The sequence below is a fragment of the Gigantopelta aegis genome, chromosome 14 (genome assembly GCF_016097555.1).
Source record: "Gigantopelta aegis isolate Gae_Host chromosome 14, Gae_host_genome, whole genome shotgun sequence".
Classification (NCBI taxonomy): Eukaryota; Metazoa; Mollusca; class Gastropoda; order Neomphalida; family Peltospiridae; genus Gigantopelta; species Gigantopelta aegis.
Window position 1 is genome coordinate 58909924 of NC_054712.1, and position 15385 is coordinate 58925308.

The following is a 15385-nucleotide window of genomic DNA, read 5'->3' on the forward strand; positions in this document are numbered from 1 at the left end:
AGTTCAATATAGTGTCTGTTTAGATAATAGCACTGATTTGTTTTTTATCACTACAGATTTAAACCGGCCTCGGTGGCGTCGTGGCAGGCCATCGGTCTACAGGCTGGTAGGTACTGGGTTCGGATCCCAGTCGAGGCATGGGATTTTTAATCCAGATACCGACTCCAAAACCTGAGTGAGTGCTCCGCAAGGCTCAATGGGTATGTGTAAACCACTTGCACCGACCAGTGATCCATAACTGGTTCAACAAAGGCCATGGTTTGTGCTATCCTGCCTGTGGGAAGCGCAAATAAAAGATCCCTTGCTGCTAATCGGAAAAGTAGCCCATATAGTGGCGACAGCGGGTTTCCTCTCAAAATCTGTGTGGTCCTTAATCATATGTCTGACGCCATATAACCATAAATAAAATGTGTTGAGTGCATCGTTAAATAAAACATTTCTTTCTTTACAGATTTAAATATATGGAGTATTTCAGTATGATAAATATTTGTTTAGATAATAGTACTGCTTTTCTTTATCACTACAGAAGTAAATATATGGAGAATTTCAGTATGACAAATATTTGTTTAGATAATAGTACTGATATATATATTTTTATCACTAGACATTTAATTATGTGAAACAGGTCAGTTCAAGAAGTGTTTAGTTTATGTTAGGTAATAGTACTGAATTTGTTATTGCAATAAGTTGAAATATGAATTCTTCCAGTGACCAAATGAAATGGTGTAATGTTCATTGTAAAAGATTATCCGTAACTAAAATTATAGCTCTGGACTGTCTCGAGTATATCTTCAATATTTAAATATCTACAACAGATCATCAACATTAATGCTATTCCTGTGATGCACTATTCTGTGATATGTACATTTTTTAATGACATCATGTGGGTTATTTTTTCAGAAATTATTTAAATACCTACTGACAGTATGGAGTACCAGTAAACTTATTTTATTTCTTCTTTTAAGATAGCCTGGAGAGGCCCAAAGTTCATGGTTTAGATATGTTTTTATAAATATAAGTTGTCTTTTTGCACTTGAATGCTTTTCCTAGTGTGGATTTGAACTGATCATGTTTATTACATGACTTATTAATACAAAAAAATAAAATTCCTCCTTTTTTCAGATTTTTACAAATGTTTAAAGGGAGAGACCCAACATATTTTTCACTATTAGAGCCATTTATGATCACTGAAATCAAACATTACTTATATTTTATTGTTTAGTTTATTCATTTCCGTACAATCGAAGTGTTTCTGGTCATCCTGGTGTTTTTAATACCACAAAATGCATTTTTCAGATTTTAAAAAATGCACATGCCTCTGAGAAGTAACTGTTATGGAGTCACATTTTAGTCTATTTTTCTGTTGTATCCAAATTTGTTACATGTTTGTAAATTAACCAAACTTAGTGTCTATTTTTACGGGTTGAAACTAGAATCTAGGTGAAAAATATGCCTTAGTGTTTAAAAACTAGGCTCTGTCTCTTTAAACATTAAAACTTGTTTTGCTAAAAATTACAACTTTGGGGCTTTATTCACTAAAGTCTTGCATCTTTGTTGTCGTGCAGTGCAATGCAAAAAGATGTGCCATGACGATGTGATGTTGTTTAAGGGAGCTTAACAAATTTGTTCAATAAATATAAAATAAGAAACAAAAGCAACATAGAATGTTATCATTGTATTTTTTCGCTCCAACCAATGCACCACGACTGCTATATCAAAGGTCGTGGTATGTGTTATCCTGTCTGTGGGATGGTGCATATAAAAGATCCCTTGCTGCTAATTGAAAAGAGTAGTCCATGAAGTGAGGACAGCAGGTTTCCTCTCAATATCTGTGTGGTCCCTAACCATATGTCCAACGCCATTTAACCATAAATAAAATGTGTTAAGTGTGTCGTTAAATAAAACAACTCCTTCCTTCATTGTATTCTGTATTATACCCATTAAAAGTAGGGTATATCATAGGGAGTAGCAGTTCTCCTATAGACAAAGTACCTATCAGTACTTCATAGAATCAGTCACAAGCATGTCAAAGCATCTTTTGGGATCTTCCATGTGTAGAGATACGATTTTAAATATTTAATATTTTTGTCATTCAGACTTGATAAATATAAACTTCAGTTCATTGCAGCTATGGAATAGATAGGGCGGGACATAGTCCAGTGGTAAAGAGGTCACCTGATGCGCAGTTGGTCTAGGATCGATCCCCATCGGTGGGCCCTTGGGCTATTTCGCATTCCAGCCAGTGCACCACAACTGGTATACCAAAGGCTACTAATGGAAAAATATGGCGGGTTTCCCCTCTATATGTCCGAATTACCAAATGTTTGACATCCAATAGCTGATGATTAATAAATGAATGTGTCCTAGCGGTCTAGTTGAAGAAAACCAACTGTTTTCTGTGGAATAGATGGGTTTTACTGTACTGTCGACATATTAGACATATTAGATGGGTTTTACTGTACTGTCGACATATTAGATGGGTTTTACTGTACTGTCGACATATTAGATGGGTTTTACTGTACTGTCGACATATTAGATGGGTTTTTACTGTACTGTCGACATATTAGATGGGTTTTACTGTACTGTCGACATATTAGATGGGTTTTACTGTACTGTCGACATATTAGATGGGTTTTACTGTACTGTCGACATATTAGATGGGTTTTACTGTACTGTCGACATATTAGATGGGTTTTACTGTACGGTCGACATATTAGATGGGTTTTACTGTACTGTCGACATAATAAATGGTTTTTACTGTACTGTCGACATAATAGATGGGTTTTACTGTACTGTCAACATTAGATGGGACATAATAGATGGGTTTTACTGTACTGTCGACATAATAGATGGGTTTTACTGTACTGTCGACATAATAGATGGGTTTTACTGTACTGTCGACATATTAGATTGGTTTTACTGTACTGTCGACATAATAGATGGGTTTTACTGTACTGTCGACATATTAGATGGGTTTTACTGTACTGTTGACATAATAGATGGGTTTTACTGTACTGTCGACATATTAGATGGGTTTTACTGTACTGTCGACATAATAGATGGGTTTTACTGTACTGTCGACATAATAGATGGGTTTTACCTTACTGTCGACATATTAGATGGGTTTTACTGTACTGTCGACATATTAGACATAATAGATGGATTTTATTGTACTGTCGACATATTAGATGGGTTTTACTGTACTGTCGACATAATAGATGGGTTTTACTGTACTGTCGAGATATTAGATGGGTTTTACTGTACTGTCGAGATATTAGATGGGTTTTACTGTATTGTCGAGATATTAGATGGGTTTTACTGTACTGTCGACATATTAGATGGGTTTTACTGTACTGTCGAGATAATAGATGGGTTTTACTGTACTGTCGACATATATGGGTTTTACTGTACTGTCGACATATTAGATGGGTTTTACTGTACTGTCAACATATTAGATGGGTTTTACTGTACTGTCGAGATATTAAATGGGTTTTACTGTACTGTCGAGATATTAAATGATGTTTGTAGTTACCTCCCTTTCCAGGCTCCTGATGAAACGGGAATATATGGTAGTCTTGATCTCTACATTAATCCCAATGATTTCACAACAAAGGTAACCTTTTCATGGGTATGGTACACCGCATGGTATGTCGTATGGTATGCTGTATGTTGCACGCCGTATGGCATCGTGCTACAACGTCTGCTTCTTTACCTTGGTTTTGGTGTTTAGTTTAGTCTTTCATTAGCATGTTTGTTGAATGATTTCAAAGAGCTGTCTTGTTGCTATGACTCTCAGTGACATTTTTGTTATTGTACATAGTTCAGTAGGTTTTTCTTCTTGTGCACACTGTACTTTATTCCCGAAGTTCAAAGTAAAAGGGGGAAGATGAAATTCTGGTATCCCACTAATGGCCATGATGTGACATTTGGTGTATTTTGCCCAAATTAAACGGAAATTCCTGAATCTGGATAACGACATTTATTCATATTAGCATTACTGCCAAACAGCTATATAGGGTTGCAAATGAATCACTAGGCATTCTTACATGGATTACATGTGGCATGCTACTAAACAGTATTAAAATAGTGCTGTGATGGACACATTATATAGATTATAAAGAACCTAATAATTAAAAAAGCTGCTTTAAAATATTTTTAGGTTGCTTCAGGGCTTGTTCTGCGTAATAAGAAAATTTTGCCAAATTATCTAAAAAATGCACTATGTTCCAACAAATTGACGAGTAGTAGAATTAGTTTTGGTGCTTGTTATTATTTGCCAGACAAAAAACTTTGATTTGTCAGTAGTTGGACTTACATGTATGTAAAGACACTTTATAAAGTTTAGAATATCTAGCATGTCTTTTCTGCACTGCTGAAATTCACTGTAGATGTAGTCCCATTAAACAAAGTAAACTGAAACTATCTGGTACACAGAGGTTGATTTGTTGAAAATTCCACTCATGATTTTGGGAGATCCACATTAACTCTACACAGTTTTGTTGCATATCTCTCTTAAAGACAAAGGCCTTCCATAGAAAACGGACTACAGCTATTTCTGTATAATTAAAAGTCCCAGTAATCATTATTGACAATAGATTATACTGCATGAGTATTATACTGACCTGAGTATTATACTGACCGGGTTTATGGTTCATTTGATTAGCAAGATACACTGCAGTAATATTATACTGCAGTAATATTTCACTGTCTTAATACCTTAAGCAGTTTATGGTTCATTTGATTAGCAATTTATACTGCATGAGTATTCACTGTCTTAATACCGTAACTGGTTTATAGTTCATTTGATTAGCAATTTATACTGCATGAGTACTTCACTACCTTGCTAATTTAGTAACTGACATGGTCTGTGATCTGTGTGATTAGCTAGACGTTATACTGCATGAGTAGTTCACCATTTTGTTAATAAACTGGCAGGATTTGTAGTTCATTTGATTAGCAAGAAATTATACTGTTCAAGTATTCAACTGTCTAGCTAATATAACTGACAAAAACTGATTCATGTTATCAGCAAGACATATACTGTTTGAGTATACCACTGTCTTGCTAATATAACTGACAGACTGATTCATGTTATTAGCAAGATACTATACTGTTTGAGTATTCAGCTGTCTTGCTAATATAACTGACATACATGTAGTCTGTGATTCGTATTATTAGCAAGATATTATACTGTTTGAGTATTCAGCTGTCTTGCTAATATAACTGACAATGACTGATTCATGTTATCAGCAAGATATTATACTGTTTGAGTATTGAGTTGTCTTGCTAATATAACTGACATCGTCCTGTGATTAGCAAGTCTACGTGGGTTCTGCACTGTGCATGCTTTTGTAGGAGGCTGATGATTCGAAGGTGTATGAGTCTGGCATCTATCATTTTCCTAATGAATTTGTCACAAAGGTGAGCTCTTTCTATCATTTATCTCTCCACCCACATTCCAGTGAGTGAGTATAAGGTGAGCTTTTAATATGGTATATCCTGGTTTGTGTGTGCTATAATCTCACTAATGAGTTTGTCTCAAATTTGAGCAGGTTTGGGTACATTCTAATAAGTTTATCTCGAATTTGAGCAGGTTTGGATACATTCTAATGAGTTTATCTCTAATTTGAGCTGGTTTGGGTACATTCTAATGAGTGTATCTCTAATTTGAGCTGGTTTTGTTGAGTTTAAGCTGGTTTGGGTACATTCTAATGAGTTTATCTCTAATTTGAGCAGGTTTGGGTACATTCTAATGAGTTTATCTCTAATTTGAGCTGGTTTGGGTACATTCTAATGAGTGTATCTCTAATTTGAGCTGGTTTTGTTGAGTTTGAGCTGGTTTGGGTACATTGTAACAAGTGTATCTCTAATTTGTGAGGGGTTGTTTAGTTTGAGCTGTTTTTGTTTAGTTTGAGCTGGTTTGCGTACATGGTAACAAGTGTATTTCTAATTTGAGCTGGTTTTGTTGAGTTTGAGCTGGTTTGGGTACATTGTAATGAGTGTATCTCTAATTTGAGCTGGTTTTGTTTAGTTTGAGCTGGTTTGGGTACATGGTAATGAGTTTCTGGAGGATTGTAGCTCAGTGTTGAGTTTGAGCTGGTTTGGGTGCATGGTAATGAGTTTCTGGAGGATTGTAGCTCAGTGTTGAGTATGAGCTGGTTTGGGTTCATGGTAACGAGTTTCTGGAATATTGTAGCTCAGTGTTTAGTGCTCGCCTCAGTTGTGATGGGCCACCGGATCAATACCCATGATGGACTGTCGTAATCAGTGCTTCATGGTATGTACTGTCCTGTCCGTTAAAAGCTGTATATAAAACGTCCCTTGCTGTTTTCAGTAGGTGTATCCTATGTAGTTTGTGCTGAGGTGTCGTTAAACAAATATTCCTTTCAATCAATCACTCAACCATTTTATATGTGCTTACATCCACCGAAGGTTCAAGTACATCTGTCTTGGGCACATTCTCCAAACATCTCATTGGTCGTGTCCAAGACAGGGAATATTGCTTTGTTTCGATTAAACACTTATTCATCTGTGAGTTGTATTGATTAATTTTCACCTTCAAAATGAGTTTTGTGGATAAATTCAAATCAATAGGTTAATTTTTAACTTGGGTTTGTTTTGTGTTCAGTATTTTGATGATCCCTGAATTGTTGACCTCCTTACTAAGCTAACATTTTGGTGAGCTGGTGAGTTTTCCTCTGTGGTGAATTGGTTTTGTGTGCAATGTCTGTATGTAGCATGAAGAACTGATGTATACTCTGCTTCTCTGCTATCCAACTAACCAACACTCTGCAGAAAGGTATGTTTTTATTCCTACTTACTAACATGACTTTTCAGTCATTGTGCTTTTCTATTGTACTTATATGTGCTTTAACTGATTATATCTTTGTTCATTCAATTTCTGCATGTAATAACTTAGAATAAAATTAGTTATTTTGTTTAAATATTTGTTTTGAATTCTGTTTTATTTTGTTAGTTTTCGATTATTTAGACTCATGTCAAATCTAACTTTGATAGGTAATTTTAATCAACAAACTATATACAGTATTCTAATTTCATTTCCACTTGGTAATAATTATAAAGTTACTTTGATTCATTTAAATTAGTGGTTTATTATTACTATTATTATATATGTGTGTGTGTATATGCGTGCGTGCCTGCATGCATGTGTGTGTATGTACACCTTATGTTGCATGTACCTTATTTGCAGTGTTTCTGCCAGAAAGAAATGTTTGGGTATATGAAATTGAATATTTACAATGTGTATAGGGGGTATGGAGGTCCTCCCCCAGAAAGAAAATGTGTTATGTTTAGGGTTAGATGTAAGAAAATTATACAGTAATAATAAGAGACTAATTTTGTCAAAAGATCAACATTAAAATTTGTAATCTGCCAAATTGTTTGGATATGGCACCATACCCATTTTACCCTCTGGCAGAAATCCTGATTTGGTATGAGGAAATATACTTATCAGGTAATGTGTATTTTGGTCTGTGTTAGTATAACATTACTTTTGTAAAGTAATTCAGGTACATACATATAATTACTAAGTAACATTATAGACAAAGATTTTAAAACATGTTACTAAAAACACACAGGAAAATTAGAGAAATTAATACTAGTATTTATGACAAATGGCACTCGTCAATATACATCGTTTGCATTTGTTTATCTAGGTCACATTAAAGCATATGAACTCGCCATTAGTGACCAATAATTAATATCTGTAAGAGCACATTATCTAATAAGATGGGAAACTATTATGCCTTCAAGATAGTTGGCCATATATTTACGTAAATAGCAACAACACATTCATTAACCTTGTGAAACCCACAGTAAATTTGTAACATGACTACAAGTGGAGGAGCTGTGTTTCCTCATGACTGACATCAAAGGCCTTGGTATGTGCTGTCCTGTGAAAAAGGTGTATATAATGGATAAATGTAAAGTAGATTGTTCAAGGAACTCTAGTAGTGTAATTAAACAAATCAACACTTTTTTTATTTGTGTTGCAAGACCAAATCTACATGTAACTCGTTTAGAAAAGTGGTTACTTGAGGACCTTCTGTTGTAGGCTCAAGCCTCTTTGGTGCCACCATTTTCAAATGGATTTTCCCCAATTCCACCAAGTGCTCCACGACTGGTATATCAAGGTCATTGTATGTGCTGTCCTGTATGTGGGAGAAAGCATATAAAAGATCCCTTGCTGATAATGAATAACTATTGGGTTTCCACTGACAACAAGTACCAAATGTTTGACATCCACTTGCAGATTATTAATAAATCGGTGTGTTCTAGTTGTGTCGTTAAACAAAAGAAACATGAACTGTTATTTGTCTTGTTACAGCTGCGAGTCAAAGCTCTACATGAATACTCCCCTAACAGATCCGATGAACTGGCCTTCCTGAAGGGAGCCATCATCACAAACGTTACCAAGCAGGACGGTGGCTGGTGAGTGCCCGATAAACTAGAACCAGAGATTTAACACAGAAACGTTCCTATTGTTACATGTTAAAGGGTTGTGGTTTTAGATCTACGCTATAACAAGGGGTGAGTGCCCGATAAACTAGAACCAGAGATTTAACACAGAAACGTTCCTATTGTTACATGTTAAAGGGTTGTGGTTTTAGATCTACGCTATAACAAGGTGAGTGCCCGATAAACTAGAACCAGAGATTTAACACAGAAACGTTCCTATTGTTACATGTTAAAGGGTTGTGGTTTTAGATCTACGCTATAACAAGGGGTGAGTGCCCGATAAACTAGAACCAGAGATTTAACACAGAAACGTTCCTATTGTTACATGTTAAAGGGTTGTGGTTTTAGATCTACGCTATAACAAGGTGAGTGCCCGATAAACTAGAACCAGAGATTTAACACAGAAACGTTCCTATTGTTATATGTTAAAGGATTGTGGTTTTAGATCTACGCTATAACAAGGTGAGTGCCCGATAAACTAGAACCAGAGATTTAACACAGAAACGTTCCTATTGTTATATGTTAAAGGGTTGTGGTTTTAGATCTACGCTATAACAAGGTGAGTGCCCGATAAACTAGAACCAGAGATTTAACACAGAAACGTTCCTATTGTTATATGTTAAAGGGTTGTGGTTTTAGATCTACGCTATAACAAGGTGAGTGCCTGATAAACTAGAACCAGAGATTTAACACAGAAACGTTCCTATTGTTATATGTTAAAGGGTTGTGGTTTTAGATCTACGCTATAACAAGGTTAACAAAAGGAAAGGTTGGTGGGAAGTGCATGTAAAAAACCCAAAACAAAACAAGTCAACAATAGCGTATATATTGAGGTGTTGTTAAACACAGTTCTTTCTATTAACCACCATCAACCATTATCTACATAACGGAGGTGTGTATCAACCATTGTCTAGATGACTGAGGTGTGTATCAACCATTAACTAGATGACTGAGGTGTGTATCAACCATTGTCTAGATGACTGAGGTGTGTATCAACCATTGTCTAGATGACTGAGGTGTGTATCAACCATTGTCTAGATGACTGAGGTGTGTATCAACCATTGTCTAGATGACTGAGGTGTGTATCAACCATTGTCTAGATGACTGAGGTGTGTATCAACCATTGTCTAGATGACTGAGGTGTGTATCAACCATTATCTAGATGACTGAGGTGTGTATCAACCATTATCTAGATGACTGAGGTGTGTATCAACCATTATCTAGATGACTGAGGTGTGTATCAACCATTATCTAGATGACTGAGGTGTGTATCAACCATTATCTAGATGACTGAGGTGTGTATCAACCATTATCTAGATAACTGAGGTGTGTATCAACCATTATCTAGATTACTGAGGTGTGAGCTCAGGACACATGCTTCAACCTTTATTGGATATAAGCTCAAAAATAAATTGAAATAAATGAGTTAAAAACTGACGCGTATGTTTGGTCGTTTATGCAATTTTAGTATTATTCCTTTTTGAAAATCTTTTAATGTTTATCATAGTTCTCAAATCTTTCTTTCACACCTAGTGGCTGTATGGAATATTTTGTTTGGTATCGCATTAACATTCGCTATGCAAGTTTCAGAGATTCCAGCACAGTTATAAAACCTTAAATAGTTGTTAATCAGTTTTTGGTTGATCAGTTTTTTTCACTCATCACAATTTTAAAAATAAAATATTCTCTGTCCTGATGTATTTTTCATCCTGGATTAAACATTCATTCATTCATTCATTCATTCATTCATTCATTCATTCATTCATTCATTCATTCATTCATACATACATATATGTATATACATTAATTCCCTTATTCATTCATTCATTCATTGACATATTCATTCTGTAAACAAGTTATGAGATGGTGTACATGTATGTTTTTCAGGTGGCGTGGTGACTATGGCAACAAGAAGCAGCACTGGTTTCCGTCAAACTTTGTTGAGGAGATGGACTCCCCGTCAGAGGTGTTTTCATCCGAGTCCACCCCCCTTGGATCTCTACAACAGGGTTCCATCGACGTGCATGGCTGTCAGACAGGTAGTACACTGTCCAATTAAGGTTTAAGGACATTTTTTCTTCTCAAGTCAACCTGGCTAGTGGAGCAGCAGAGACCACCAATGTTCGAGATAGTCCGACCCAGAGTTCAACATAGGTTGAGATATAATCAAAATGTTTGTCTTGGGGTCTGGATTCAGGAAACCAATTAAACATTTGGCAAATTAGTGCGGGCTGAAAAAATTTGGGTTGAAAACTGACATTTGGGGGGGGGGGGGGGGGGAAATACAAAAAAGTGAAAGATGCTAAATTCCAAAACATATGCAATCTCAAACTAAAGGCATTTTTTTCCTGGAACAATTGACTGGTCTGAACATCTCAACAGCCAATGAATTGGCTTAACATCTAACAACGAGTCCCATGCTTCATGTTCTGGTCATGTTAATAAAGTTTCCTTCTTTCACATTCTCTCTAATTAAGGTTTAAGTACATTATCCTGGGCTCAAACTTCACGTATCTGTGATGTCTGGCCTAGATCATTGGCAAATCCCATGACTCTTCACCCCTTCCCCCCCCCCCCCAGCTCTTTTGAAGTGCCCTTTTAAATGATTTTTTTTTTTAAATTCATTGTCGACAATATGCAACATTAAATTTTCTTGACAACACATCTTTGAGCATTTTTGTTTCAAAATTTGTCCCCAAACCCTCGTTAGATCTCTCTCTCTCTCTCTCTCTCTCTCTTTGTGACCTGCCCGTTACAATATCCTGGGTCTTCCTCTGAGGACAATGTGGGTTACCGTATATCGCTGTGTATTAGCCGACTTTTTGATACAAAAATTATCAAGTCAAAGGCTGGGGTCGGCTTATCTAAGGAGTCAACATTTTATAGTAAATGTAAAGTTAGAATAGTGACGTCGATCTATTGTCATTATTGTGCTCTGCATTTCCGCTTTCATAAAGGTTTAATATTGCATTTTAACACAAGCTATTACATATAAAAGATATTAAAATTGTATATATATGTTCATCTTTAATAAATGTTGGTGTTTAAAAGTTATTTAGTAATATTTATCTGTTTAAACAACAATAAATGGTGACCGATCAAAACAATTTCGGAAAACTTTGCAGGTCACGTGTCATTACAAAACTGCTTACTAAACCGGTGAACACGTTAATATTGTTCCAGCTTCATTTGTTTTGTTTGTCGGCTTGGGATTAATCGACATGGGTGGTTGGGTATGGTAGGGTATAGCCAACTAGTAATGAAAAGACCGATTAGCACAATCAACAATGCAAACAGTCACTGTGTTTTTAACGTGTGGCTGCAATCAAGAATGTAAGAGAATAAAACAAATGACTGAAAGGTAAGTGCTTAATACTAACTGCAATAACAACAGTAATAAATTTGAAAGTCGTTTCATGTTAAAGGGTCGCATGCTATCAAAATATAATCAAAAGATTAAAAATGAGTTCACATAAAAAAAAGCATTAAAACCCCAGCCGTCAAATAAATATTTACTACGACCAACAAATTGCATACGAGTACAACATGAGTTCCAAGAGAAAACGATGTGCATACAATGCTAGCTTCAAATTACGTGTAATTGAGTTTTCTGAAAATTCGAATAATTGTGCAGCAGCAAGACAGTTTGATGTTAATGAGCGACAAGTTCGTAATTGGAGAAAGGAGAAAATCGTTCTTGCCGATATGCCAAAAACAAAGAAGGCCAGACGACATTCGGTGTCCCCAAACTTAGCACTAGAGGAACTGTTGGAGCCCTGGGTTTCGGAGCAACGTCAGGCTGGCCACATCGTGACACGAGTTATGATTCGTCAATGCGCGTTATACCTTTGCAAGATGAGGAAAGATTTGGGAATAGAATCAACATTCAAGGCGACTGCAAACTGGTGTTCAGGTTTTATGGAAAGGAACAATCTTGTTCTATGCCAGCGTACCCACATCGCACAAAAACTACCTGATGAAGTAGATAAGAAAATCCTGTCATTTCAACAGTTTGTTTTGAAGGAAAGAAAACGATTCGAGTTTCCAGTTGCACAGATTGGCAATATGGACAAAACACCGATGAATTTCGACATGCCAGGAAACCGAACGATCGACATGAAGGGCACACACTCGGTACAAGTGAAAACCTGTGGAGCAGAGAAACAACACTTCACGGTAGTATTGGCCTGTATGGCAGATGGGACAAAATTAAAGCCCATGATGATCTTCAAGAGAAAGACATTTCCAAAGGATAAATTTCCTAAAGGCGTTATTATTGCGGTACAGGAAAAAGGGTGGATGAACGAGTCACTGGTGTTACAGTGGTTAGATGACGTGTGGATGGCCCGGTCCGGAGGTGCACGAGGCTGTCAGTCATTCCTGGTGTGGGATATGTTCCGTGCACACCTGTGCGAAGCCATGAAAAAGAAATTGAAGGAGTTGAAAGTGAGGCAATGTGTCATTCCTGGAGGCTGTACATCCTTGTTACAGCCACTTGACGTTAGCCTGAAAAAGCCATTCAAAGCAAACGTGAGGAAGGAGTGGAATGACTGGATGGTTAACGGCGAGCAGAGTTACACCAAAAACGGAAGCAGATGGCGAGCACCTTTACCGGTTGTGGTTCAGTGGGTAAAAGATGCATGGGAAAAGATCCCTAGCGACATGATTGTCAGGAGCTTTCTAAAGACAGGAATCGCCAACAGCATGGACGGCACCGAAGACGACATTTTATTCAACGACATGTGCACAGACACCACCATACGATCACTCCCAGAAGCAGAAGTGATCGAGAATGTTCGAGAAAATCAGCTGAATGATTTTTATGACGACACTGCAGACCAGGCTGTGTGGGACATTATCGAGGCCGATGATTCTGACAACGAGTTCAGCGGATTCACTGCTGACGATCTTCCCGAGTGAATGAACAGTGAATAAACCATGTGGATTGTGCTACTTTGTAACATTAAATGAATTAGAAATGGACATAAAGTTTTAAAATGTAACCTATAAATGTTTACTGACATAAAGTATGTAAAAAAAAAATCCCTGGTTGTTGTTATTACTACTACTATTATTATTATTTCTGTTTAGGTATATTTCGCTATCTTGGTACTTATATTTTACGAGAAATAAATTAACCGGACACCGTTTCTAAAAATAGAAATCGGCTACTGCTTCCGGATAAGTTTGCTGTGACAAATGATGTTTGAAAGCAGATGTACTTTGTCATTTTGTAGACCACACAGACATCTGACTTGGTTAGTTTTATATAGGGGGGTCGGCTTATATACAAGGTCTATAATTTTAAAGCCAATTTGGAGGGTGAAACTAGGGGGTCGGCTAATGCATGGAGTCGGCTAATACACAGCGATATACGGTAATAGTTGTTAATGAGAAAGACTTTGGTTTAGTAGTCATACCACACCCCTGAGCCATTAAAAACCACATAGATACATTTTCAGACAACTCACTCTAGGCCTACATGTATGTCATTGAAACTTGGTTTGTTGTTGAACCTATGGATGTTTCTTACAGGGCACTGAAAACGTTTATGGCAGGCGAGACATTTACTTCCAAGGAAATCCTCAGTATTCATAAAGTCAGTGGGGTGTTCTCTTTTTTTGATCAGAATTGAGCATGGGCCGATCAGGACAACCATATGCTTTCAAAATCTTCAGTCGCAGTCAGAGTCTGCCACTAGAGGTCGCCTGCGAGTCAGAGGCCGACATGAAGGATTGGGTGGAGAAGATCGCTCAGTGTTCTACAAGTGCCGTACAGCGGGTAAGTGTCGGTCTGTCTGTCTGTTTCGGTCAGTCAGTCGGTCTGCCCACCTGTCCATCTGTCTGTCTCGGTCGGTCGGTCGGTCTGCCCGCCTGTCCATTTGTCTGTCTGTCCGTCCATCTGTATGTCTGGATCTCTGTTCAGTGTGAGAGTGTCCTAACAGTTATGTATTCTGAGTCACTATTAAACATTTTGATGAAAAATGTGAATATTCTTCAGAAAGTGACATATTTATTGTTAAATTTTTTTATATTAACAGAAAGTGATATTTTCATTGTTAAAGTTCTTTATTTACAGAAAGTGACATTTTTATTGTTAAAATTTTGTATTTACAGTAAATGACATTTTTACTGTTAAAACTGTATTAACAGAAAGTGACATTTTTATTGTTAAAATGTATTAACAAAAAGTGACATTTTTATTGTTAAAATCTGTATTAACAGAAAGTGTATTTTTATTGTTACAATTCTGTATTAACAGAAAGTGAAATTTTTATTGTAAAATTCTTTATTAACAGAAAGTGACATTTTTATTGTTAAAAATTTTGTATTAATAAAAAGTGATATTTTTATTGTTAAAATTTTTGTATTAACAGAAAGTGACATTTTTATTGTTAAGATTTTGTATTAACAGAAAGTAACATTTTTATTGTTAAAATTTTGTTTTGACTGAAATTGAAAGATTGCATGTTCTCTTGTGGGAATTTTGAATATTTAAATGCCGTTTGCTAACTTGATGCATTGGTTGGGTTAAAAAATAATAATTTTATCAGTATGGCTTCCTCTGTCATAGTTATTAACTTAAGTATTGTTTGTGATGACAATTAATTTTTTTTTTTTTAAATGTGTGTGTATTTCAAACAGTTTTATTGGTTATTGGTTTTAATTTTGGAGAAATTTATCTATGACAGTGCATAATGTTCACAAATTTATCTATGACAGTGCATAATGTTCACAAATTTAGTATAAAACTGACTTGTACCCTTTGTAGTGATATACAAATTACCACTGTTATACGTTGGTATATTTTGACATTAAACGTGTGTAAAAAGTATAAAATGAAACAAGAGGGCTATTCTATATGTTTGAGTATTAAAGTTCCCCATATAGGGGCTTTAATTGTTTCA

The 15385-nt window shown here is 36.1% G+C and overlaps 1 protein-coding gene across 2 annotated transcripts in view; it reads left to right on the forward strand.

Moving 5' to 3' along the window:
• LOC121388579 (1-phosphatidylinositol 4,5-bisphosphate phosphodiesterase gamma-1-like) overlaps positions 1 to 15385 on the forward strand; it is a 125517-nt gene that overhangs the window by 78862 nt on the left and 31270 nt on the right. For both annotated transcript variants that reach the window (XM_041519970.1, XM_041519971.1), the window contains exons 22-25: positions 3545 to 3613; positions 8348 to 8451; positions 10366 to 10517; positions 14108 to 14259. In XM_041519970.1, the coding sequence (XP_041375904.1) occupies positions 3545 to 3613; positions 8348 to 8451; positions 10366 to 10517; positions 14108 to 14259 (477 nt within the window). The remainder of the gene's footprint in view (positions 1 to 3544; positions 3614 to 8347; positions 8452 to 10365; positions 10518 to 14107; positions 14260 to 15385) is intronic.